The sequence below is a fragment of the Sprattus sprattus genome (assembly GCF_963457725.1).
Source record: "Sprattus sprattus genome assembly, chromosome: 15".
Lineage (NCBI taxonomy): Eukaryota > Metazoa > Chordata > Actinopteri > Clupeiformes > Clupeidae > Sprattus > Sprattus sprattus.
The window spans coordinates 16,338,678-16,366,376 of record NC_137913.1 but is presented as its reverse complement, the minus strand read 5'-3'; the positions used below and the strand labels follow the sequence as shown (position 1 = coordinate 16,366,376).

At 40.5% G+C, this 27,699-nt stretch overlaps 1 protein-coding gene across 1 annotated transcript; it reads right to left on the bottom strand.

Moving 5' to 3' along the window:
* Positions 1 to 20,354: 20,354 nt before the first annotated feature.
* On the bottom strand, positions 20,355 to 26,968 carry LOC308375800 (solute carrier family 2, facilitated glucose transporter member 11-like; the record flags this gene model as incomplete). The annotated part of the gene is made up of 12 exons (XM_080851984.1): positions 20,355 to 20,558; positions 20,714 to 20,841; positions 21,040 to 21,115; positions 21,623 to 21,724; positions 22,058 to 22,168; positions 22,497 to 22,684; positions 23,148 to 23,290; positions 23,583 to 23,712; positions 24,029 to 24,153; positions 26,053 to 26,213; positions 26,596 to 26,694; positions 26,900 to 26,968. 12 exons carry the CDS (start codon positions 26,966 to 26,968, stop codon positions 20,355 to 20,357), a joined length of 1,536 nt encoding a protein of 511 aa, XP_080708110.1.
* Positions 26,969 to 27,699: the final 731 nt, after the last annotated feature.

The following is a 27,699-nucleotide window of genomic DNA, read 5'->3' as shown; positions in this document are numbered from 1 at the left end:
GGAGGCTGTCTCAGACGCCACAGCACCTGATGATTTTAGAGCCACAGATACCATCAGGGATTTGCTCATTACTGGCAGGACAAAGGTAAAGTTTCTTCTAATTATTACATATAATATAACATATAATATTGTTTAATACATTCATGTATTTGCTAGTAAGCATGTTATATTGATGCTTTAGTACATGTAAGCTGTCAATGGAAAGGAGAAAATTAGCTGTGTGTTTCTGGGAATCTTGACAGGAGGCACTGGATTACTCCTCACAGGAGGGGCTCTGGGGCCATGCCTTTATGTTGGCAGGCAAAATGGGCACTACAGCACTGGATGCAGTTATAACCAGGTGAGCAAAGGATTCCTACATTATGTATTACTTTCACATTGGCTTCACATAACTGCCTGTACAATTATAACTTTGTATAATCAGTTATTACATAACAAATGTATTATAAATTCTGTCATAATTAGACATGGAATTGTGTATAAATCTTATGTTAAAAATTGTTCCACTATTAGATTTGCCAATTCATTGGAGGAGGCCGATCCCCTAAAGACCTTGTACCAGCTAATGTCTGGAAGAATTCCAGATGTTGCCCAGGTATGTATTTCCTTGTTTAAGATGAACAGTGTTTATGTGCCAATCATATCAGACAATTTGTCATTTGAAACTGTTTCTCTTCCAGCATTGTGGCGGTGAAGCTTTTGTCAACTGGCATGCTCATCTGGCCATGATTTTGTCAGCGAAGTCTGATCCAAGCAATCTACGGATCAGAAGTATAAGAATGATGGGAGACAGCTTGGGTAAATAAAAACAGTAACTAGTGCATACATGCTCGTCCTTATGCAGATTATTATCTTTAAAACTTTCCACCTCTACCTCTACCTCAGTGTATCAAGTGCCATCATAAACAATACTGTTTGTGCTTTTGCAATTTCTTTCATCAGCATCTAAGGGCATGGTTGAAAAAGCCCATTTCTGCTATATGGCATCTCAAATCCTGCTGGTCGCACAATCTAAAGTGCCGTTTCAAGTGTTCCTGGATCCTGAGCAAAGGTGAGAAGAAGAGTAACGGCATTTATATGTGGTTTTATGTACAGGCTGTCAGTATTGCTTTATTCATGGCTTTCCTCCCCCCACAGACTTCCCCTTGTTCTACTAGGAACAGTAGAGGGTCCACCGGACTTCAAGGTATGACTTCTTAGTTACCGCCATTATTAATGGATTAACCGTCATACTTTGCCTTTATGCCTCTTTCGCTTAAAACATATTAACCAAAGTTTTTTGGAACATTGAGTATGTGAAACTAATGTAAGAGTACAGTCAAGGTTGTGTCTCTTTTATCTGCCACCCAAAGTATTTTTTTTTAATAAAGGGTATAACTGTGTATAAGTATTAGGCAAAGCAATGATCTAGTCTTTAAATATGAACAGATATATTATATACACTATATATAATTGATTCTGTTTTGATTATAACATAAAATCTCTTCCACTATCTAAGAGTGTTCATCTGGTTCACCAAGACTGACCTAATGCCGTAACCTCCATCCTGCATCCTCTCCACAGGTGACAAGTGACTCTGAGCCCAGCGGGCTACTTGACTCACCCGTAGTTGATTTTGAAGCTGACCAATTGCAGCCGCTGGCAATCCGGAATCGTGCTGACGGAGAGGACGCAGATAAAGCAATTCATTTTGGCACGTCTCCTGGTGGTGACCAATCACCTAACCCACTGCCAATGGTGACTACTGACAAGATTGCAAGCAACCACAACCTGGAGCGCCCATCCTCTCGACAGGAGGTGGTTCATGCTGCAAAGGACATCACTCTGGCTGAACAACAACATGAGAGTCTGGCTCAGTATCTCGCAGTGGAGGGGGACACGGTGGCTGCCCCAATTCCCATCCTGCCTCATTCCCATGTGGAACGGCCATATGTTGGGAGCGACAGACTGAATGGTAAGGGTCTTTGTTTATGTCATAAAGGTGTCTCCCAAACCATCATGTTGGAGGTAGACTCCTAGTAGCTGCTCACTGTGGCCAGTGGCGCAAAAAGTGGGTATGCGCTGTATGCGGCGCATAGAGGCGCCGCACCATGGGAGCGCCAAAGCGATGGTAAAAAAAAAAAAAAACATGTTTGGGGTATTTTCTATATGTAGCTGCTGTTGTGCGTTTCTAAATCATTTCTGCATTTCCTTAATTTTTATAACATTTTAGAGGACTAAACAGGCTAGAGTAGGCGCCTTATCTCTTAAGATTCCATAATAGAATTTTGACATAGAAGTCGGAGCGTGAGGCCGTGACCGCTAAACACACAAGAAGTTCGAACTAAGCTGCGAGTAGTGAGTTGGTTGGATGGAAGATGGATAAAGCAAAAAAGCTGTTGGGAGCTTTGGGAACAGAAAAAGAAAGAGGGAAAAGGAGAAGACATTTCAGGGGATGCGACAGCAATTAAATAAGTGGATGGTGAAAGGCAACAGGTAGGTTTTAAGGTGACTTTACGTTTGTGCTTGGAGGCTTGCAAATAAAGTTAACAGACTAGCTAGCAGGCTAGCTAGCGTTTGCTAACATAGTAATGTAGCAGCCAAATGGGGGTTTATGGCTGGCTTAAGCCTCATCAGTTAGGCTGATGATAGCTACATTTAGATTTTGGTTAAACCCCTACTGTACCAATCCCATGTATGACACATCTCAATTTTATTAAGGCAAAAATAACAACTGGTAAATATAAGGTGGCAGACGGGCTCTGGTAGCATTCACAGTAACTAACAAGAAGCTGGAAACGTAACTCTGGTTACCATGGTTACCATTAGCTGTTCATGTTAGCTGTGCTGTCAAACATACAGGCTATCTGTTGGCATGATGCAATACTAGATGAATGGGCAAGTGCAAAGGCACGGCGTGTTATTATTAAGTAGCAACTAAAGAGCACGCTAGAATATTTTGGTAGCAGCATTGTTACACATCACCTTTAAAGATCTTTATTTGCAGGCTTACTCTTGCGTTTTAAGGCATTATGTTGCAATGGTTATCATTATAATGTTAATGTTTGCAACTGTTTGTTATTTACTAATATATATATATTTGTGTGTGTGTGTGTGTACAGTATATACTGTATGCACCATAGCGTACCATTACCATTATGGTAGGCATGCAGTGACTGATATACTTTAAAATAAACCTTTATTATTTAAAGCCCATACATGATGATGTCTGGCACACTTATTTATTTATTTGTTTAAGAAAAGAAAAAAAAACATGTGTGTGTGTGGGTGGGGGGGGGGGGGGCAAAATGTTTGCTGCATACCCCCCTGACACTGGGCAGTTGCACCCCTGACTGTGGCCCAGATAGGATATGGATCTATTCCAGAGTCAGCTGTACGTTATTATGGGATGATTAGTGATTAACAGCAGGCACTGAAATTGGCACTGATCGTGTTTTCTCCAGCAGGACCCGGGAGGACAGACGACGTGTTTAATACATCAAAGCCTGAGGTGACAGATGCCCCTGCCAACATTTGGGACCTCATGGCACCAATGGCAATACCCGACCTCAAGGAAGACCAAGGTCAGTCACAAAAAATACTCTCTTGTGTTGAAAATATGAACATAGCCCTGAAGATCAAACCCTCTGAGGTGTCCATTTTTTCCACCGAGACCCGTCAAGTAATCATCACTTGTTGGTTTGAGAAATGGATTTTTTCAAAATCATGCTTTTTGCCAATGAGATGAATATCTGAAGTGAATAATCTGTGTTTATCGCATGCAGAGGTCAGAGAAAAGGGCAAAACCAATGAGGATGCAACCTCAACCACAATATTTGCTCCAATTCAGGTGATATTTACTGAAATGTTAACCAAAATTGTCAACACATCAAATATAAATAACAAGGTTGCATTTGTATATATGAAATATGTCAATCTAATAATGCCGGAAAAGATTGGCCTCAAGCCATCACCTTGATTCTGGATCCTCTTAACAGGAGGCAAAGAAAGAGTTGCTTGATGCCACAGAGACAACCAGCTTTCAGGCTGCCCTCCAGGCCATACCCAACCTGGTTGAAGACCAAGGTCAGTCATAAGACTGCAATAACAGACTTTCCTGAGGTTTCACTCAGAGGTTTTCCCCCCACTTATATCTGTCGATTCATTATTTGGCGAAAAGAAATATGGCTGAGAAAAAGACATGCAATTTGAAAATGTCAAGAGAATCTATAGTGTTTTACTGATTTACGTTTCAGATGGAGCTGCAGAAAAAGGGAGACCCTCTGATGATGAAATGTCATCTGCATTCTCCACTCTAGCTGAGGTAATATTGTAATGTTATCACAACAGGTCTTTACAGCAAATAAGTTATCTATTTCAGGCTATTTTCATACTTGAGGAAGTAATGTTCAAAAAAGATAAACCTGGATCCTGAAACTGACCCTCGTCTCTGTTCAGAAGTATTATCAAAGATTTAGAAATGATCCTAGGTATCATTTCATGCAAATGGAGCTCTCCTATTTAAACAGTTTAAGGTTACTTTAAAGTTTCCTTAGCTAACTAGCTAGATAGCTCGCATAGCAACTAGACAAAGATAGCAACCAGGAAACTGTTTGCTGCGTAGCCTGAAGCTTAATTATATTTCCCAAACTCATCTCACCAACAACCACTTGTGGATGATGTTAAATGGCTTGACGTAGACATTAAACAATCCTGAGGGCTTACTCTGTATCAGTGTAGTGAATGAAGGGGGCTGAAGACCATCCTTTCCATTGTCCCTCTTGAACACATTCATTAAGTGGTGGCGATTCCCACTGCAAGCGTTTCAGAAGATTATCGTTTGTAGTAGGCTATGTCACCAGGGGATTGATTAGCTATTCAACTTAAACGCTTAGTTTCTATTCCCACACGACACCATCAGAGTAAATACAGACTAAATAAATGGTTTCCACTCTGAGTTGGATTGATTTTTGTGCATGTGAGTGCAGGGCAGGGGTGAAGCATTTTTGCTTCAAATGCCCATTCCTACTTCAACTTTTATTTTTACGAAACACGATGGACTAACGTTCAGTGAACTGTGGTTAATACCTGGGTGCGATCTAACACAGGTACAAAAAAAAAAAAATGTAATTCCATAAAATACTGTAATGTGTTTTATGTACAGTGCGGTTAATCGGCTACTCAGGTAACACATCAAAATTAGCCGATTATTTAGACAAAGATATAAATGATTGATGAAGATAAAAATGTCAAATAATGTGTACTATACAGACATAATCAATGATTTTTCATTAGTAGTTATTTAAAGTATTGCCCTTTGAACAAATTCAACATGTTGAACCTTCCTCCACTCAGCAGGAGGTGATGAGTGGCACCAAGCCAACTGCTCTTGCTACAATGGAGGCTCCCCATCTACAGCCTCTGATAGAGGAAGAGGTTTTGGAACCAGTCGCCAATGTTGTCACAGCAACACTCAGTGACATGCTGCTGGTGGAGACTGTGAAACAAGATCCTGTCGGTCCTGGCAACATGAAGGCAGTGGCCTCTACAGAGAGGGCTGTTTCCAACAATAATGCTGCACCATCCTTTAAGGTTGGATACAGAAACTGAAGAAGACCCAAATGTTGTGTTTTACAGACATTTTAAGACTACATGATTTTTTTCTGGGCTGTTTTGTTTAGTTTTGTGTTATCTAGCAAGTTTGATTTGATTAAAATTCTGTATTTAAGGTACAGAATAATAGAGTTCTGTCAGTAATTAATTTTAAGAAAGTGTTATTAGATAATACATTTACTATAGATTGTGCTTCTGAATATAAGTGATTTGATGTATTTTCTACAGAGATTTTGTAGGAGCTGGTTAGGGTGGATAGTGACTAGGAAGAAAGAGGTTCATCTTCCTGATGACACAAACAAATCTGTAAGGAATCTGATTTGGGTTAAATAAAATCAGGTAAAATAATGATACAAGGAAGATGATAAACACATCTTTCACATAAATTGATTCTTACAGATTATTTGGGACGAGTCTAAGCAGCGATGGGTGGATCACAATGAACCAGAAAAAGAGGTAACCTCTTAAATTAGTAAAAGGAATATTTAGACAACAATTTCTGTGCCACCGATATTTTGTTACAGTTTTAAAGTGTCAGTTCGTCTGCAGCTCTGAGCCTAGCTCCATCCAGTGCATCATTTTTATTTCAAGAAATAAAATGATTAGGGCGTTTACATATACATTTCATGACGTAGATGTGTACCAGTCGGTCCCTTCTATCGGTTATTTCAACCAGTAGATGGCGTTTTGAGCCATTTACAAACCATGAAATGCCGATTAACTAAAAACAAACCAAATTTTTCATTTATAGAATGAAATACAGTTTCTTAAATAGACAAAATCCGCTTATCGATTTTGTTTTACTCCAAAGACTACAGCTGTTCCACCACCACCTATGGGCCTTCCATTGATGCCCCTCAGTAGCAGTAAAATAGGAAGTGGAGGCCCAGCTAGTGGACCCCCAACCAATGGACCACCGGCTAACATGTTCCGGAAAAGAACAGGCGAGTTTGTCTACAGTGTGCTACTAACAACACCTGACTGTTGAGTCAGTTTGAAACTAAAATTCAGTGATCTCACATACTGAGAGCTATGCTGTACTTAAGGTTGTTGTCTTCACTATAATAGATCACTTAGTTGGTTATATATTTCTAAAGGTTTTACAGCAGAGTTCCATTTTTTTCAATATTAGACCATTTCAGACCAAGGCCCTGAGAGTAGTTGCACTGCATGCAGTATATTGGTTCTAACCTTGTTGTGTTTATGGTCCTTCTTCAGACCTTTTTAGAGCTTTAGATTCAGTGATCTGTAATTATAGTTTGTCAGGGTTTGAAAACAACTTCTCTCTCCAGGTAAATTGGTGAAATTCTTCTTCTTCTCTTTAATGTTATTATTAGCACATTACCCAGCCCTGCTGAAAACCTCTTGATTGGTAAGTTTGACATAATGATCTACAGCAAGCTAATGACATCAGTGGTCTTGTTCACCAGGAACCTGGAACAGATATATTGATGTGACGAACATGGGTGGATACACCACTAAGCCTGTGGTGTCTGTTCCTCCACCAACTATGTTGGCCCTGCTGCCTCCTGTGGACATGACAGGGAGAACATTCGACCCAGCCCAAGGTCAGTCTTGGAATTTTTTTTTTTTTTTTTTTACTTTCATGATGGTTCACATTCAAAGGCAAAGACGCCGTCATCATATTCCATTCCATTCCATTGTTGTCTTGTTTGTTCTTCATACAGTCTGTGCAAGTGAAATGGGCAAAGGCATTATGCAGCCTTGTCCACCTTTGGCTGGGCTCTCCAGACTCCCCATTGCAGCTGAGGTAACACATATCACACAAGTCTTACTGAACTAATGGTATAGAAAACAAATGCAGATGTTTCTGATGTATTGTTATGTTAATTTTTTGTTCAACAGACTGCTGACCTTGTCAGTGCTGAGGGCTTTTAATCCCTAAATTCATCAACTCAACTCATCTTTGGTGGTAAGTTTCTGCCATTATAAGCAGGCTGAAATTACAAATGATTTTTCAATTACTTTGACTCATATTACATTCTTTATGTTAATGATATTGCTTTTGTTTGTTTGTTTTTCAGCCTTAAAGAATGCAGGACATTCCAACCAGCCCACAGAAACCAGACATTTTTCTCCGTATGGTTACGAAAAATAAATGTTCCTTTAGCATCATAATTACGTTCTCCTGTCGTCTGTTTCTGGCTTTTCCATACAGATGCCTTTTCTTGTGTTTCTACTTTCTCCAACATCTTCCATCCTACTGTCCTCCATGTTCTTACCATTGTGTTTTTCCCAATGGGAATAACATTGGCCCTCATTCTCGATCATTTTCTGTAATTCTTCAGAAATGTTTCTCACACGACTTCGCAAAAACAACGTAAGGGAAACGCTTCCGCTGCATTCCCGCACACTTGAAAATGTGTTCATAAGCAGCCGAAGTCTTCTCAGCTGTGTTCCCTCGGATTATTTTCTCAAATTGATGTGCGTTCTCGTGAAAGTTGATTTGCATACATACACGCCCCGCCAGCTCCTTATTAGGGCACGCAGCCATAGCCACGTTTGCTGTCGGAATCTCCCGAATCCAATCCAAAGCAACTCGTAACAGGTGTTCATTAATAAGGTGGAGATATTTTCTTACGCTGAAAGTCCGTAAAACACATTTAAGAAGTCACTTTTTTATAAAAAAAAATTATCGAAAAAGTGTGAAGACAGGTCACGAGTAGGAGTATAAATTGCAGTCAGTGCTGCCAGTCAAAATAGCCACCACAAGTGTGAAGACTGGTCACGAGTATGAATATAAATTGCAGTCAGTGCATGTAGTAGTTGTTAGAGATTGGGTTTAGTGTTTATTTATTTATTCACTTACATTTGCAGTGTTCGTATACATTTACATTCACATTTAGTCATTTAGCAGACGCCTTTGTCCAAAGTGACGTACAAGGGAGCTACGAGCAATAGAGAACTAGTGTAACAATAAATACTACCTCGTAGAATCATGACTATAAATGTGAAACGTAATGGTACAAATATTCTCGTATTTATTATTATTATAATTATTTTAATCCGAGGATGTCTGTTGATGTGAACGCAATTACCAACCATTTCTCACAAATTCAGCCGTTAAGCCTTTTAACACAGACAGATTTTTTGTATGTGATTCCTCAAATAACCACAAGATGGCCCGTGGAATCGCATTGGAGAAGATTCCGGAAGAGTTAAGACTGCTATTTTGCCTTCTGAAAATCTTCTGAAGTTCAGAAGAAATCACAGGTGAGAAAACTATGGAGAATGGCAAATGTTTTCCTAAATCCACCGATGTGGAGTTCAGAAGAAAGTCCTTCTGAAAGTCTTCCCAACTGCTGTCGAGAATGAGGCCCATTATGTCTAAGTTGAAGAGCAGAGTATCTGCTCTCATGTCAATGTTTAGATTAACCAAATGTTACCACCAGGATGCTGCGCTCGTCTAATGTGCAAGTACGGCAATCTAGACTATTCTCATTCGTAGTTCCACGTTGGTGGAACAAGCTGTCTTGCACTCCCAGAGCAGGGGCGTCCCTCTCTACCTTTAAGAAGCTCTTGAAGACCCAACTCTTTAGAGAGCACCTCCCTTCCTAACTTGCCCTTCTACTAGTTCTTAACTTGCACTTACAGCAGTAACATTCCTGCACTTTTTTCTAGTTCTTATGTAAAATAGTAAATATTGTTACACTAGGTCTCTATAGCTTGACTGTTCTCTCCCTTGTACGTCGCTTTGAACAAAAGTGTCTGCTAAATGACTAAATGTAAATGTAGCACTTGTCTGGGGCTAATACTATGAAAGCACTAAATATCTGCCTAGGTTCAAAGGAGAAGTAGCCCTAATATATCCTGTCTATCTATATCTAGTCAGAATATGAGTCTGATGCTGAGCCATTGGGCTGTAATTATGGGGCGTGTTTAACCGAACCAGGAAAAAAACATTCCTCGTCGCTCTCTTGGATACCTACAACTAATCAGAGCAACATAGTATGACCATCTGATACATAAAAACTTTTACCGGATCTCGTAGGAAGGCAGCAAAAACGTATTGCCTTGATCGCGTTTCTCTGTTCCTCTTTCAAAATGAATGCGCTGTCAATATATGTGAGATATGCCTGCTCACGTACTTATTAGCAGCAAGGCTAGCTAGCTACTATGTGTTTCAATGGATTTTTTGTCTAAGCGTTAGCAATAACCTATCAATAATGGTCTAGAGCGCTTCAGTTAAGTCCTACAATCCTCAGCAACATTCGTGTTGCACATACACAACTAACCGAGTCAATGTAGACATAAAAGAAAGTTGTGTAGATAGCTTAAATCACATAAAATATGTCCCACTAAGGTCCCGAGACGCCGCCATCTTGGTTCGAGTTATAATCTATCTATCTAATCAACTCAAGCGTTGGTTGGTCATCTGTCCATCATCGTATAAAGCCCGCCCTGACAATTTAATTGGTACGCCCGAATCCTGACTTCTGATATCGCTCCCCAACTAGCTCAGCGCCAGACCGAATCTCCCTGACCAAAAATGTTGTGGGCGGAGTTCGGCTGGTATCCAGGATAATGAATGTGAGCAGTTAAATAAAATGTCCTATTTTAGTTTTAGGGAGAATGTCCTTTTTTGCAGCATCAGGTCAACCAGTACAGGTTTTCCATTAGTGGGCAATAATATTACATGGTTATATTTATTATACTTAACATGGTATTATATATCACATAAATCTGTAGTGATCAATATTATGATGTCTCATTTAACATCCTATCCTGAGCATCTCCTCCATGAACTTTCCATCTGATAAAAAGTTTCAGATGGAGTTTAGAAACTGATTCAAATTCCAGTTAGGTGTCATAGGTGAGGTACATATCATGAGGTGATACTATAACTCCACCCACTATTCATTCAAACATAATTGAACAGGAACAGGGAAGGTGGTACACGTCTACGCCCTTCAGATGGTCATTGTCACTGGTAAGTTTTGAAATCTACTGCCATTTCCATCTAGCCTGGTGACACCAGCCTACGTATTTCCGCCTGAATTGATTTCAAGCTCATACTCAGTCTGGCCCAACCCCATTGACAATCGTCTCCAGAACTCAAAATTTTGCAGGACCAATCAGCGAATAGTTCAGAGCTGTGACGCAAAACTCGCCTTGGAGGAAAAGACACGAAAAGTAAGTAAGTAAGACTTTATTTATATAGCACATTTCGTACAGGAGTTGCAATTCAAAGTGCTTTACATAAAATCAATAAGAGCAAGCAGCAGGAGCAATAAAATATTGGTCAACATCGTATCAGAACCTGATGTTCCGATAGGCTTAAAATATTAAAATCATAATAAAAGTAATAAAACCCTTCTGCCTGGTATTTAGCGCAGTCGAAACCATAGTGCTGCTCCATAGATTCCGACCTACCCTGTTAAATATTTTCCCTAGCTATGTTTCCTCGGCCAAAGGCCACCCTTCCTTCTATACCCTTCCTTCAGAGGCCTCTTCGTCTTCTTCCACCGAACGCACTTCAGGGCTTCGGGAGAGACACTAGCTCTCTTTTACAGGCTTAAGGAAGGTGACTGCACCTAGGGGACTAGAACATTTGTTATGGAAATATCTCTGAGAATAATATGTGATATATAGAGCCACAATATGGTTTCCGACAGTGCCATGGTACCCTCAAAACAGTTTTACAGAGAAATAGTAAAGGTAATAAAAGTCATAAAACCCTTAAAACAGTTTCAAAAAGCAATCGGAAAAGTTGTCTCAACTCTCGAGAACATCAGAAAATTAAAAGGAGAACAAGAGTATTTTCTTGTAAGTTTTATGATTGGAAAGGACGTCGTAGCTCTTCTCCCAACTGGCTTTGGGAAGAGTTTAATCTACCGAATGCTTACTAAACGTTGCTGATTGGTTAAGGGAACTCCAATGATTTTAAACCTCAAGATAAGCACCCGCCCATCTCGGAAACCAAAATGCATTGGGTTGGCCCAGACTGAAAGATGGAATGAAATGGAGTCACAGGCTGGTAATGGCCAGGCTAATTTCCATCTCCTATGTGTGAAGATTGAGTCGTAAGATCTGAGTGGTCAATGCCAGTTGGACCTCAAAAGCAGCCTGTAGCAACATATCCTAACTTGATTCAGCTGTACCTCAATTGCCGCTTACATCAATACTGAGCAGTTAAATAAAATGTCCTATTTTAGTATGAGTGCCCATTTAAAGGCACCCAGTGCAACTTTCGAGGCTTAAAAATAAACATTCAATATCTAGCAAAGATGAGACATCGTTGTGTGGTGAGAACTGATAGAAAATCGTAAACAACAACAATCGCCGCCATTTTCCCCCCAGATCTTTATTTATTGGTGCCACCAATAAATAAAGCAGGATTCCAGTCAATGAAAAATGTCAAGTTAAAGTGCAAATCAATGTAACATACTGTAGCTGGCTGACATTTTTAACAAGTTGGAACAGGCAAAAGTTATCTAGCAAGCTTTCAGTTTGCAATTGTGCGAAACTACTATTGACTATACCTACAAACGACCACTGCCTAAATTAGCTAAGTTAAAGATGTGACATTTAGGCCGTTAGAGGTCTGTAACGTTATATTTAAGGGCCAGATGCACATTATAATATAACTCTGTTGGCATGTTATTGTTTACATTGTATCGGCTCCAGTGCCGACTGTTCAGTTACACTTTTGAGTGTCTCCGGTGTGGTCGCCCGGTTTGCTACAGCTTTACCAGCTACTCTCTCGGTTGTGAGCAGAGGTGGGTAGTAACGCGTTACAAGGAACGCAAATGAGTAAAAAAGTAAATTTTTCGGGTAACAAGTGCTTGTTGCGTTCCTTTATAAAGTCTGCACTTTTACTCTTACTCGAAATATTTGAACTAGAATTCTACTCTTTACTCAGTAACATTTCTATTGTGCTTTCATTAAAATTAGTATTGTGATAAAAGTACACATATCTTTGTTTACTGGAATACAAGCATACACGGCAACCAGAGAGGGTAAAAACGGAGAGGTCAGTTAGCTATGCGTTATCGACGCGCCCTCCACAGGTTGCAACATTGTTGTCATTTCATAGCTGGCAGGAGACAACTTCAGGTCGACCGTTACGGTGCAAACCCATGCCACCGTTGTGAGCGACGCGATTTCTAAACCCAATGCATTTCAACGGGAGCCAGTCCATTGTGACGTAGATGAGCGATCTGAGCGACGCGACCAATTTAAATTCGAACATGTTGAAACTTATGCAAATGAGGAGCGATTTTTCCCGGCAGCTGCCAATGAGATTGTTTGGTGTCGTCTTTGACGGTTTGAAAATTGTAGGACTGTATGCTTTTTCCTCACACTACACCAGGGGTTCTCAAACTTTATGGGGCCAGGGACCTTTTAAAGGGCAGAAAATATTCCGAGGACCCCCTCATAATAGCATCCCAAATTAAACCATATAGGCTTATAGCTATTTGTAATGTTATATGCTTTTGGACTCTTTTACTCTAAAATCGTATACTAATATCAGAAGAGTTTTAGATAGTCATTTTATTACATTTGGCATTACTTGATAGTATGTAGGATATATTTTTAAATTATCTTTTTGTAAAATGTGCTAAATAATGTTTACCTTACATAAAACATATTGATGGGAACATTTTCTTTTTATCAAAGCAGATTGTAGGGTTTTCCACTACAACTCAGATTGTAGGGTTTTCCAACGGAGATGATTTCTATTTAACAAAGACATTAACAAATAGGAAATATCCACCAAATGTTATCAAAAACGTGTATCCCCGACTCCATCTCCGTACAAATCTGTTTACAAAAAATATGATTAACTCTTATCTGTGGTGGTATGGTTAGTATTAGCATCCAGCAAGATATTAATGAAAACTACATGGTGACATCATAGAATTGATTATACACGTATAGCCTTTTCTTTCTAGAGTTTAATTTTGACGGTGAACAGGGACGTTCTTGCAGCCAAATTGAAACGTCTTAAACGAGAATACATGCAATATGGCCATCCGATTTGCCTTCGGCTAACCTATCTTTAAAAAAAGGGCCTTCTGCAACGATAAACACGACCAGTATTGATGGAAGAATAAATGTATTCCTTGTCAGTTAACATTACTAGCGTGAAAATCCGCTTTAGTTATGTTAGCCATTGTAATACGCATCGTCAACATTCTGTGATGGGTAAAATCGCTTGTCGCTAAACTAAGGCAACTCCTGTTAGGCTGTATATCGGTGACTTTGGGGGTGTTCATGTTTATAATCACATTTGCTAACCTGTCGTTCTGAGAACTCTCTGAAAAGTTCATATGTCTGTTTGAGACGTGCTTAGCCATATTTTACGTGTTACCTCCCTTTGCCTGAGTGGCTTTGAAGGATGTTTTACAGACGGGTCTCTGTGTGTCGATAGACTTTCCTTCAGTCTGCTTCCTATCCGAAGTACTTCCAGATCTCACTTTTTTTTTGTTTTCAAAAAAGCAGAGGACGTCGGTAAGAGCTCCTGCACATGAGGCCATGTCTCCCCTGAGATGACTCGTTGTGAGTTGCATGTGTGAGAGCTGGGCAGCCCCGCCCTTGCAGGCAAGACGTGCACGCAGCCCTGAGGGAGCGGAACAGTGAGGGCGCTCTGATTGCGTGCTACTACCTATACTGAAAATATGCAAAATCGTATCGTTTTTTACGTTAGGTTTCCGCGGTACCTTTCTAGTACCGGTACATCGTGTAACATTAGCCTATATGTTTTGTATACTGTATCGCAATACATTAAAAAAAATAAAAAAACTTTTTTTTTTTTTTTTTAAGCCTTTGGAAGCCAGACTTTTTCGCGGACCCCCAGGCAAGGCGTCGCGGACCGGCCCATAGTTTGAGAAACGCTGCACTACACCACGCCCACTCAAAGCAATGGAATTCGGTTGCGTCGCTGGCATGGGTTTGTACCGTTACGACTCGAACTTGAATCGCCGCCACTATGGATGAGAAGATGGACGAAGCTAGCTAAGATGGATAAAACTCTATACTGCTAATGGCCGGTTCACACTACACGATTACAGCCCGATTTTGCCCCGATTTCTTCGTCGCCGACGAATTTGCAGGATCGGACCCGATTTTGAAAAGTCTGCGACGAGGTGAGGTCTTGTAGTGTGACATGCTTGCGACCTGCGATCGTTTCGTCTGCGACGTTCGAAAACCCCACGACGAAAAGTCTGGCATGTCAGAATTTTTGGGGGAATCGCAAGGACGTATCCATTGTTGACATAGCGTAAACCTAGCATAAACCTCACTCTGGCCTGTATAACGAATGTCCAGCCTGATAAACTATTATTATTGTAAATGTAGGTTACAAAATGTTGGTTTTATGGCCGGTTCACACTACACGATTGTTGAACATTCCCTCACGATTTACCATGTCACACTATGCGATTACCGAGCCACGACTTCGGGCTTCGTGTTCGTCGGAAGACTGGCCACACTACAAGATCATGAATCTTTGTATCTTATTGCCTAGGTAACAGCTAGCTACTTTTGATAGGCTACGTAAACTTTTGAGGTAGGCTATCAAACGTAAATTTCCGGGTAAGACTGGAAATAGACTACTTTAAAACCAACATTTTGTAACCTACATTTACAATAATAATAGTTTATCAGGCTGGACATTCGTTATACAGGCCAGAGTGAGGTTTATGCTAGGTTTACGCTATGTCAACAATGGATACGTCCTTGCGATTCCCCCAAAAATTCTGACATGCCAGACTTTTCGTCGTGGGGTTTTCGAACGTCGCAGACGAAACGATCGCAGGTCGCAAGCATGTCACACTACAAGACCTCACCTCGTCGCAGACTTTTCAAAATCGGGCCCGATCCTGCAAATTCGTCGGCGACGAAGAAATCGGGGCAAAATCGGGCTGTAATCGTGTAGTGTGAACCGGCCATTAAAGTAGTCTATTTCCAGTCTTACCCGGAAATTTACGTTTGATAGCCTACCTCAAAAGTTTACGTAGCCTATCAAAAGTAGCTAGCTGTTACCTAGGCAATAAGATACAAAGATTCATGATCTTGCAGTGTGGCCAGTCTTCCGACGAACACGAAGCCCGAAGTCGTGGCTCGGTAATCGCATAGTGTGACATGGTAAATCGTGAGGGAATGTTCAACAATCGTGTAGTGTGAACCGGCCATAAGACGTTTCCATTTATCGTTAGGCTACATTGGCTGCAGTAGTCCTGTTAGAATGTTAGCAGCTAGAGTAACGACTAGATGGCTACCGTTAAAGTTAGCAGTTTGTTTGACTGACTGACGTAGTTGCCAGCTAACGTTCGAATGCACGTTTGCTATAATACCGTATGCAAGGGCACAAACAAGTAGGCAATAGCCTTGGCTTGTGAAGAAATGTTTCAAAAGTGCATTTCTTTCTGACTTACTCACGTTATGTTTTTCATTGATCCAAACACTCCAACACAAAAAAGTTACTTGTAATTTGAGTAACTTTTAAACAGAGTACTCTTACTCGAGTAAGTTTTCCAATTGGAATATTTACTTTTACTCAAGTCGATTTTGAAGGAGGTAATTGTACTTTTACTTGAGTACCAATTTTCATTACTCTACCCACCACTGGTTGTGAGTTTGGCTACTCCTAACTACTGGCGCTGATTGAAGTTCTCAGTTCTGGCCTAAATATGTCCACTGCAAACACGTATCATATTCTCATGTAGGTTAGTGCATGTAAACCAGCAGATACTAATTTAAAAAAAAAATCCTGCATTCAAATAATGTATCATGAAAGTTTGGATGAAATGGTCAGTTATTATCACATTAGCATTTACTTCTCACGACAAACAATTACGCTGCACTGAACTTGAACTTGAAAGTACAGTACAAAAAAGTTAAAATAACGATACCTGTAATTATTATTTGTGAACGAATATCATTCATGTCTTACTAAACTATAGTCACGCGAATGTAAACGAGGTAAATAAGTCCTTTCTGTTTCCTCTTCTGAGCATATGCAGGCTATGTGAAAAATGATCCATATCCGAAGACCCGTATCCGAAGACCCTGTCAAAATGAACGAATAATTTCTGTTTTCTCTAGCTTCCCATGATGAGCCTATGCAGGTCACGTGAAAAATGATCCAAAGACTTGTATCCGGCAGATGAACTAATCGTTCACCTCCCGACCGTGTCTTTGGATCAATGTTTCCTTCTTCTGCCAACCGAGTCTTAGGATCAACGTTTTGTTCATCTGCCGGAGAGGACTCGATACTCGATTCGTTCAAAATGACAACACATGTGACAACACATCTCTAGTGCATAGGCGGAGACAAACATTTTTTTTTTTAAATATAGTAATATGAAATAAACGCACGACGACACAAGCGGTGCTTATTATAGTCCCCCCCAACAAACATTTTTTTTTAAAAATATAGTAATATAAAATAAACGCACGACGACACAAGCTGTGCTTATTATAAACGTAAAACAGTGTGCTTTATCAAAAAGTAGGTTGGTTCACATGCTGTTTCCAACGGGTGGGACTACCGACAGCTCTGTGTTTCTGTCAATCTGCCCAGTACACGGTCAGGTTGTGAGATTGTTTCCTCCACTCTCCCCTGTCACTCCCGCTATGATACACGATATGTAAAGACATTTACCTCATTCTCGAACGCAGTAAGAACATGTAAAGAACAAGTTTTTCTAAACTCCATTTACGAAGTTCCAATCGATATGGACAAGTATACATAAGTTTAATAATGGATTAACATGACAAAGTGAACGTTGGCCGATAACACAAGCATGCTGGTAATTGACACCCTTACGATCGCTAACTAGACAGCTAGGACACTGTCCGGTCAGGGGCAGGTTAATGCTAGTTAATAAACGTAGGTCTACATCTCAGTGCCTCTCCAGATTAGTTAAATTAACTGAAGGTGATTTTGTTATTTTTTCCTGTGGTCCATCAACAATGCTGGTATTGATGACATGGGGAGACAATGGTACAGGAGGTAGAGAGGGCGTATAATAATCAGAGGGTTGCTAGTTTGATTCCCTGTCAAAGCGTTCCCGAGCTGTTTTAGTACTTAGTTTGAGCTCTCTTGAACTTTGGACATTATTTGCCTGTAAGTAGATATTTCGTGTTAGTTCGTTTAATGCCGTTTAGATAATTCAAAAATAATTTTGAATTTCTGTTTTTAAATGTGATATGAGAATTCGTAACGAAAGGCTGAAAGTCAAAAGGACCCCTGTCAGTGTCTCTGTAGACATCTGATGTTTCATCTCAAATTCATAGCTGATAACTGCTAGGCTACAATCACAACCAAAGGTGAATTTAGAATCGTTACAATATTACTAATTTCCGAAACTTTGGCAAGATATTGAGATGTGTGTCTGTTGATGCAAGAGTTCAGTGTGAAGATGTTTTCCTGTTAAATCTTCACTTCCTCTGTCTTTATATCGTTCTCCTATAAATACTTTTAATTTAGCTCTATGGTGAGTTTTTTTCTTAAAACAGAAACATCCCTTTGTATTTATTGAATTATATCCAGTGTACGAATAAACCTAGCAGTAATCTCATCCGACAGCTGAAATGAAAATGAAGTCAACTCTGTGTGAAAACATTTATTTATTGTCATTTTCCTCCACGGGACAGTGTCCTAAATAATTATACGAGAGTATGGTTACAATTTGTGTTTATGTGGATGTAGCCTATAACCGTGACTGAGGATATAACTGCATTTATAAGCTAGTGCATAGGTTATGGTCTCAAACACTTTGGCAACTCACAAATACATTGTATATCATTTTAAACATACATAAAACGTTTTAAACTTACACAAAGCAAGACAAGAGACACTACAGACTTATCACAACCAGTGGCGGACCTAGTCATTTGGGGGCCTAAGGCGAAAACATAGCCAGGGGCCCTCTTCATCCGTCCTTTTAATGCAAAAAAAAAAAAGGGCCACCTCAAAGCAGGGGCGGACTGGGGGGAAAAAGTGGCCCGGGAGTTGTCTGTCAGAGCGGCCCACTTAATATACGGCGCGTTGCCCGCTCAATGTATGCAAAATACCCATACACTTAACATAATTTTGGATGATTACAAAGAAATAACATTATATATGTTTTTTAATAACATTTGGATCCACAAATTTGCCTGGATGGACACATGGAATAAAATGATACTGGCTATTGTAACACTCCAAGGAAGGTAGGGCCTATAGTTTGCTAGATGAATATGCTTTACTCTGGGCTAGTATCAGATGGTTAGGCCTATATGTATAACTACAGAGCCTTTAGGAATAAATGTCAGCAGAGAAAGAGTACACAATTTTTTTGATAATGATTAGGGCGACCTACATTAAGCAATATCATTTTTTTTGTAGGCTGATTAACTCATACAGCAATACCTTTTTGTATAGTAGATGGCAGCACACAATCAAAATATTTCCCCTCTACCTACATAGCTACAGTAGCTAGTTATATGGAAGAAAGTTGCATTCAGGAGCCTTCATAAGCAAACATGATTTGGCTCCACATTAAATTATCCCACTTTTTCATTATCCACATGTCTCAAATGTTGTATGATGCAACATAGCTTTACAGGACACATAAATGTCCAGTAACAACGTAAAGAAGGGGGCAACATATAAGTCAAAACCAACTATATTTATTGACTGATCTCGAAAGTATTGGCTTACAAAAGCTAACTAAGTCTTCACAAAGAAAATAACTCAGTGTTAGGGCAAAAAGCGAACATTCACACTGTACAACCTATGAAAAGTGACAGCGGTAGCCTACAAATAAAGAAATACAGACCGCGTTAGCCACTTCACAGCGTGCTAGCCATGATTTTCTTTCGTTCCAATTCTTGGATGTAGGGTTCCACCCTTTATAGAAACCTGTTGAATCGATACATTTGGTGTAGGAAGTCCTAATTGTTTTGTTGTCAATTTATCTTAATTAGTACGCCGACAGAGAAAAAAATCTCCTTTTCCTGAAAGCAGTTCGTCGCCACAATCGCCCTTAAGGTCCGCCGCCACTGGTTTGAACTTTGTTGTAGAAATGAACAGAACAGAACATACGATGGGGTGTAAATATCAGTGGTAATGGTAGTGTTGCATGCTGGGTGTGTGATTATGTGTGTGTGTGTGTGTGTGTGTGTGTGTGTGTAGGGGTGTTAAAGGTGTCTACGAGCGAGACATGCAAGTATTAGGCTAGAGTGATTAACATTTAATAACAAATAAACATAGTAAGACTGACGGAGGAGATTAGAAAATAGTAAGACAATAGTAACCATGAGTGTGAATACAGGTCACTAGGAGTAGTATAAATAGCAGACAGTGAATCCCGTTGGTTATCATGACAGGTATATAATGTATTCGCTTAAGCAAGGAAAACTGTCGCAACCGACGATATCTGCGGGAGGGCCGGTTGGTTATGGACTTAGGCCGTCCCATCAGTGCCTGGGTGGGCAATTTATCGTGGGCTTTCTGCTGGGTGAGGGCCTAAGGCAGTTGCCTAGTTCGCCTTAATGGTAGGTCCGCCACTGATCACAACACAGCCTGAGCCCCACTGCCCAAACTATATTTCCTTTACCAGACGAATAATAAGCCCTTGTTGACATATCTGTCTTAGATGATGATTTGAGTTAGTAAAATGATGACAATGAAATTACTCTTCCTATCAGTATGTGATCTTTCCAGCATCAGCCATGAGACTGACATTGCTGCACTGTTTTCAAGTTGTGAATCCCCTTGCAATAGGCTATGTAATGTGGAATGCCACCTCTCACAGAGAAGTTGACAACAGCGTTTGACTTGGCCCATCTGCGCCATCTACTTGGTTACGCCTCTTCTTACCCATAGACTGAAACTCTGCATGAATCTCCAGAAAAGTTTTGTTCTTGGTTTCTGGAACTACAAGGAATATATATGTGGCCACCATAACACAGATGACTAAGAACACCAGGAAGCAGTATTGCTTGAGCCCACTCTGAAAAGAAAAGGGGTAAAAAACACCAGATTGATATGTAGAATCACCAATACCCTGACTGTGATATGATGAACCATTTTACTTGTGTCTTTAGTATTCAGTGGTCTAACATGTGCTCTGGTAACATTAACAGTCATCACTGTATCATCACTTACTTCAATGAATGGGAATGTCATGCCAATCAGGAAAACGCTCAGCCAATTAACAGACCCTCCGATCATGTAGGCAGCAGGACGCCCAGCTTGCGTGAACAGTTCACCAGACAGTATGTTTGTGACACCACCTAAGACAGGAACAGGACAATGCTCATACTTTTATCCTCCTTAACAAGATATAAAGTGAACATGTTAGACACATTTTGGGGAGCACAATGAGATATGAGACGGAACAAAGACCATAAACAGCTTCAACTTGGCACACTTTTTTTAAACTGAGAGAAAAGCACAGAAAGTGTTAAGTGTATTTTAGCGCATGACTACACCTGGTCCCAAGCCAAAGCTGAGGATGAAAGCGAAGACACAGATCACACTGAGATACGGCACCCATGGGCTGGCCTCCTGAGGAGAGAAAGGAATTATCCAGTGTTTAAGATCCCATTACTCAAGGTTTGCCACATAGCACTGGTCTACAGGGCAAGTTGCTATACAATCCATCACCACTGATACTGAAATATTATTGCAGTCACTAATAAAAATGCAGGCTATTTAGTCATAGTCTCTATCTTAAGGGTGGGCAAGAAATGGGTGTTCAATGAGTTCAACACAGAAGTGGCCAAAGTCAATAGATTAAATCATGTTTGCTGTGTCATGCAAATCTAACCAATTTATTTAGTTTATTAATCAGTTTACCTTTACTAATAGAATAAGCATTTTTATTTATTTTAATGTCATTATTTCTGCATTTCCAAATAAGTTAGGCATACTCAGCCCCGGGAAAATCCCCATTGCTCTTTGCTATTAACCATCTGGAATTTCTCTGTGGAATTTCACTGTCAGTAACCTCTCAAACAAGTTAACTTATTCCAGAAAGCTTTGCAATGTAGGGAACGCTTTGTAACGCTTTACTTGAAAGGTGAGTGTCAGTGTGAAGCAGATGCACCAGAAAGCCATGAGGGAGTATCCTCCAATGATGAGTGCTCTCCTCCCCAGTGATTCAATCAGCATGCCCTGGGTGGGGGGGGGGGGGGGGGGTCACACACAATGCATCACATGACATTGCAGCCAACTAACAGTGAGGAAATAATATGCCTCCTGACCAAGTCATCTCTTTCCTCCTCAAACCAAGACCTTTGAAGAAGCCTTACCCCATGTGCTCTAATGTTTTTTTTAAGCTGAGACGTTAACAGCTACTGTTATTGAACATGCTTTGGGCTATTTGAGGGTAACTTGGCATTGTGTAAAAGTTACTGGATGTGTGGTCAATAAATCACAGTTTTAAGTTGTTATCAAGCATGTTAAAACAGTCCAGTTCATGTATAAAGTTTAACAAAGAGAACTTACGCAGGTTAGGGCAGTCATACACTCACAGGCCCCGGTACCCAGTGTTACATATGGAATCCTTTGTGCTGGGATTCCTGCCTCAGTGAAGACATAATCTGCATAGAAATAGATCTGTGAAAAAAATAGACTATTTCAATAATTTGTAAAACAATAAAACATTAATTATTACCATCTACTACACTGTATATATAAAACTTCCATCATAACAAATGGGTAAATTACTTAAAGCCATCTGAATATAACTATCAGTTTCTTATTTCATTAACTTTCAAATCAGTTAATTTTAGCAACACACTGATCTGACCTCTGTCGGTCAAATTAACTGCAGTGTTGTGACTGCATTATAATATAACTTAGTAATGATACCCCAATCAACTTTACCAGGACTATGCCAAACTAAAACAAACATTATTGGACGGAAATACTGTCTGACTCGTACAGCATTGATTCCATTGAGCTGTTGGAAAATGTTAATCAGAATGATGGTGACAAGCTGCCATCGGAGGCTCCGGTCCGAGAACAGTTCCCATGGTTTCTTAGGTTTGACTCCAACAGCATTGAGTCTCTCCTTCTCTATGTCTGCCTTCTCCCCAAGGTATTTATCTGCACCATGAAGCTGTTTCAGTGCTGTTAAGAAACACAAGACATGGCAGACATTCCTCAGTTCACGCACTTTGTATCGACATTTCGTTCGTTCTACTAGGTAAGCACTTTACACTGGCCTCATTTCAATTTGGCTGAGCCTATTTTATTCAAGAGCAGAAACCACACTATGTTAATTAACAGCAGCTTGTTGTGATTGCGAAATATGCCCAGTGATAAAGCATGTAAACATAATGTGGGTAACTACTGCTACAGAAGAATGATATGTATTCCTGTTTTTAAATCAGAGAAACCCCTCTCTGCCTTATGTGTAAGTCAATTTGGATGGAAGGTTCTGACCAAAAAATTGAAAGCAAAAGCTACATGCAAGAACATGTCATGCTATTAAACACTGTATTTTAACCAGACCTTAAAAATAACACAATTGCTCTAGGTGTGGAATATTTGTAGGCCCTGCATATCATTTTTTTATTTAGCCGTCACTTACCCTTGTCACATGCACCCTCGTCCCCTTTGTCAATCAGTAGGTAGCGGGGGCTTTCTGGAAACCAGGGCAGAACGAGGAGCTGCACTACCGCTGGGATGCAAGTGGTGGATAACAAGATGGGCCAGTTTCCACCCAACAACTCACTGAAAATATAGCCAGCTGAAGTTACAGGGTTGGATGGTAGCTCAATATTATAAATAGCTTGAGCTACAGAAGGATGGCGAATGTTGTATGTATGTAGGGATACGCATTACAGACTGCACATCTTTACGGCTGATAGTTGCTTGCTACTTTGACCAAGGTAACTGTTGAATTAGAAATGATTTAGAATGTTGTTTTTGACATATATGATATGTATATGAACATATGATCACCAGCTAAACAATGTTGTTAGCATGTGCGTTCCTTTTTCCACAGAGCAAGACTTTAACTCACTTTAGTCCAACCACCTGTCCAGTGAAAATGCCCCCTGTGATGAATATGGATGTGCCCATGGCCATAGCTCCACGCAGTGCCCGAGGGGCAATCTCACCAAGGTAGAGGGGCTGCACACATAAACTAATGCCTGCCAATCATAGGTACAGAAATGAATGCCATTATCCTGCTCATGTGAGGTTCATTGAAATTATGGCTTGGAACACTGACAAACAAAGCAGGATAACACAACAGCTATTCACAACTGCTTTTCTCTGTTTTGGCATTATTAGCTAAATTCCTGCATTAAATGTTTTCCTCAATCCATTATTCTTCTTTAATACTGAAAAGCAGAGTCATTTAATAAGGATTAAGAGCTGATGATCTTTTGTCTTAACATTGTGCTTTTTGTGGAGCCTCGGGAATTGAAAACACATTATCAATGTTGAATCACTTAGATAGATTACCTGCATTTACGCCCGTTAGGAAGCGCCCAACGATGAGCAGTTCAAACAAACCAACAGGCCTGCTTATACCCATGAGAAGGGCTGCCAGGAGGGCAAAGGCGTTGTTGATCAACAGTGCCCCTTTTCTGCAAAGGGAAAAAACAGATTGTGTTGAGCTCATTACTAGGCAAGGGTAATCTAAGTGATTTGGTTATTTTACTCATTTTCTTCAATTCTGTATGACATTTCTCAGTTTCTTAGTTCTGTTTTGGCATTTGCGGGTATTGGTCTGCTGGCTGTAAACTTGCGCATTATTTGATTTTAACTAGATGGGGGGGTTAATTTTTTGTTTTAGCTATTTCCCTGGGACAGTAGAGATGGACAGGAAATGATTGGGAGAGAGAAATTGTAGTGGGATCGGGAGACAACCACGGGTCGTAGTAAAAACCGGGTCCCCGTGTGTGCTTGGGCCATTAGACGGTTGGGATGCTACAGCTTCCGCCACAGCTCCCCCTAACAGAACATTCCTACATGCATATGAACTGGTCCCTGAAGCATATCGTTTTGAAAAAGTTCAGACCAGGAAACCAATGTAGAGTTCACTAGGGAGAAAGTGTGTCGTGTGTCTCTCAGAAGGTCGTAACAAGGGAAGACCTCAAGCAGCTAGTTCTTATAGTAGAACTTAAGAACCGTCTCCCTCAGGCTGTAGCAATCTGCTCCCTCTAACTGAATGAGCAGAAGCTGCTGTCTTTCCTGATGACTACACACTCACTCACAAGCAGGTGACCTCTGTGACTGGCGTTGGGGTAGCGACCAGTATCGAAGAAACAACCTACCAAGGAGAACCTACAAAGGCGTCGTCTAAAGGCTCAAGGTCCCTGTCTGTGTCTCCTCCAGGTAACCTTAGTCCCTAGGAAAGAGATCACCTGCTACTATCGCAAGAAACCAGGTCATAAAGTGGCGAAGTGCAACTCGCATTAATAAGGAGAAACCAACCAAGTCTGCTCTATTGGTTGCATCTTGTAAAACTGATGTTCCTCTTGGACAAGGTGAGGGGACTTGCATGCTCTCTTGTATTTCTTCCCAGGGTTGCGAGGAGAATGGTATTCAGACATATTGCTCTCCCTTCCTCACTGAAGTAGAAGTGTCCCCACTGGGTTGACACCTCTCCTTCAGTGATTAAGGAAGTACAATCCCTGTACGTCTATTACAGATGGTCAGACCGATGGTGTTGATAGTGGGATGGTTCCACCCATTAAACACCTGTGCCATGTCTCTGCCAGAGAAAAGGGGCTGGTAAGTGCAGAACTGATTGCCAATGATCTTGTTGGGCCTGGTTGCACTGGGGGTAACTCCCTGTTTGCTGTCAAACAAATCAGACTGTGGGCAATATGTCGGCAATGGCAGACCCTGATTGTTCCATCATGCCGTACCCACTTGGTCACGGTGACCGTGGCTCTGTCTATCTGATCTGGCTGAGTTTGATTAGAGAGCGTGGATATGATTCTTTAGTTAAGGAGCAGACTGCCACAATAGTCCCTGACAGCTCACCTTGGAGAAAATGTATTTGTTTCTTTCTGCACATTGTTGCCTTGATTCCATGACTGGTACACTATAAAGGAAGGTGTTTTTATTTGGGGTATTCATAGCTATTTGTTATTTATTCGTTCTTAGTCTCTCTCTCTGTGTGTGTGTGTGTGTGTGTGTGTGTGTGTGTGTGTGTGTGTGTGTGTGTTTTCTTGACCTCATTCTTTTCCTACATTCTGGGGCCCAGGATTAGGTTGGCTATAGGACCACCAGCAATCTTTTTCTTGTGTTTTTGTTGCAGGTTTCCTAGTGCAAACATTCTTTAAGGGAGGAAGGTGTTATGACCCCTAAAAAATAGTCACAGTTTGTAAGCCAAGGACAGGGGTAATTTGTTGCATGGAAAATGATCTATTGAATTTAATCCACAATCCACTATTGTACTCCATGAGTGTTTACCTGGCATTAAGTGACGTTATAATATGTTTGGATAGAAAATAATATTATATTACAGTATTTACCTCCCACACTTAATTGCCAATGTTCCGCCAACAGATGAACCAACAAACCCTCCGATTGTAAAAATAGACACAATGGTGGACCACAAGAGAGTGAGCATTTGCTCTGATATGCCAGCGTTGTACCTCTCCATCCATGTTTCATTTATGAACGACTGCACAGCCTGATAATGAAGAGTATAGAAGGAGTGACATAAAAGAAAGTGGGGGGTACGAATGAGGGTCACAGGATGAAAATTATGAAGTTGCAATTTGGAAAGAAGCGTTTGCAGTTTTGAGTTTCACCTCTGTACCGTGACTAAGCACTGGCTGACCTCAACTATTTCATGTGACTGTGTCACAGCTGGCTTTCCAAGATGATGTGACATTTTTTGAGAACACTCTGAAATTTGTAATCCTATTATAAGAAAACAGGAATTGCGAATCCCTGATCATATTTTAACCAGTTTTAAAATAATACTGACTGCACAAATATTAAGATAATTGAGTTGAGTGCAATAGTGTCTCATAATGAATTCTACAAGCGGATAAATAACCCTACATTACCTTTGTGGGAGCATTTACAACAGATATATTGTATCCGTACTGAAACGTCCCTCCGATGCAAGCTGCCCAAACAGCAAATAGCAGTGATTTGCTAGGAATCTAAAACCAAAAAAAAAAAGAAAGAAATGCACAAAGCAAAGTGGTGCCTTAAAGAAAGTTAAGGAAATCTATAGCGAATAGATTACAAACGTGCATGTCCATAAATACTGTAGGCTATGACCATACATTCTGAGTAAAACTTTATGTATGTCGACTTGATTACATTAAATGCTTGATATGACTACGATATCGTGTCTGTTTACCCCCTAATTTGCTCATGTCTGTCTTTGAGCAAAGGGAGCGACTCCGTGATATTTCCATTTTCCCTTGTCATTTTACTAAGTGTGTGCTATTTTCTAGCTACGCTAAGCTTTATTGGTGCCATCCATGACCCATCCTCAGAGTTTTTCGCGAAGCTAAGATGTTCAAGTTTTACGCAGAGTAAAATAGTCCACTCCTTCAAGGAACGACTTTTAAATAGCATGAAGTAGCCTCTCTTCTGCTTTTTATCTTCGGCAATCATAGAATGTGGAAAACTGCTCCACCGATAGGTCGAGGAAACTATATTACTGCCTAACTAATCTACTGTAAAATCCTGTGTTGCAAACAAACAAAAACAGTATTACCTTCGCCACACCCAAAGACTCTTCACTGGTACTCATTTCAAGATTCTTTCATAAGAACTATGGACAAAATGTAACAGGCATTTGCAGGGGCGTAGCACCAGATTCTGCAGGTAAGGCCAAAGCTGGGAATTGGTACAATTCGCATGTGCGAGAGTCGCCATTCGCTTCAGAATTGGTACAATTCGCATGTGCGAGAGTCGCCATTCGCTTCACGCGAATCAGGCACAATTCGAGTGGGCGAGAGTCGACACTTTGGGCGCATATGAGACGTTGAGACTCTTATTAAAGATTTTACTCATTCTCGTGGTTGAAAGTCGGTACAGAATTGCACAGAGACGGGCGCATATGAGACATATACGTTGTTGACTCACAAAGACAAAACAAATAGCTACACGTAGCCTATAAACGTTGTTGAGACTCTTATTAAAGATTTTACTCA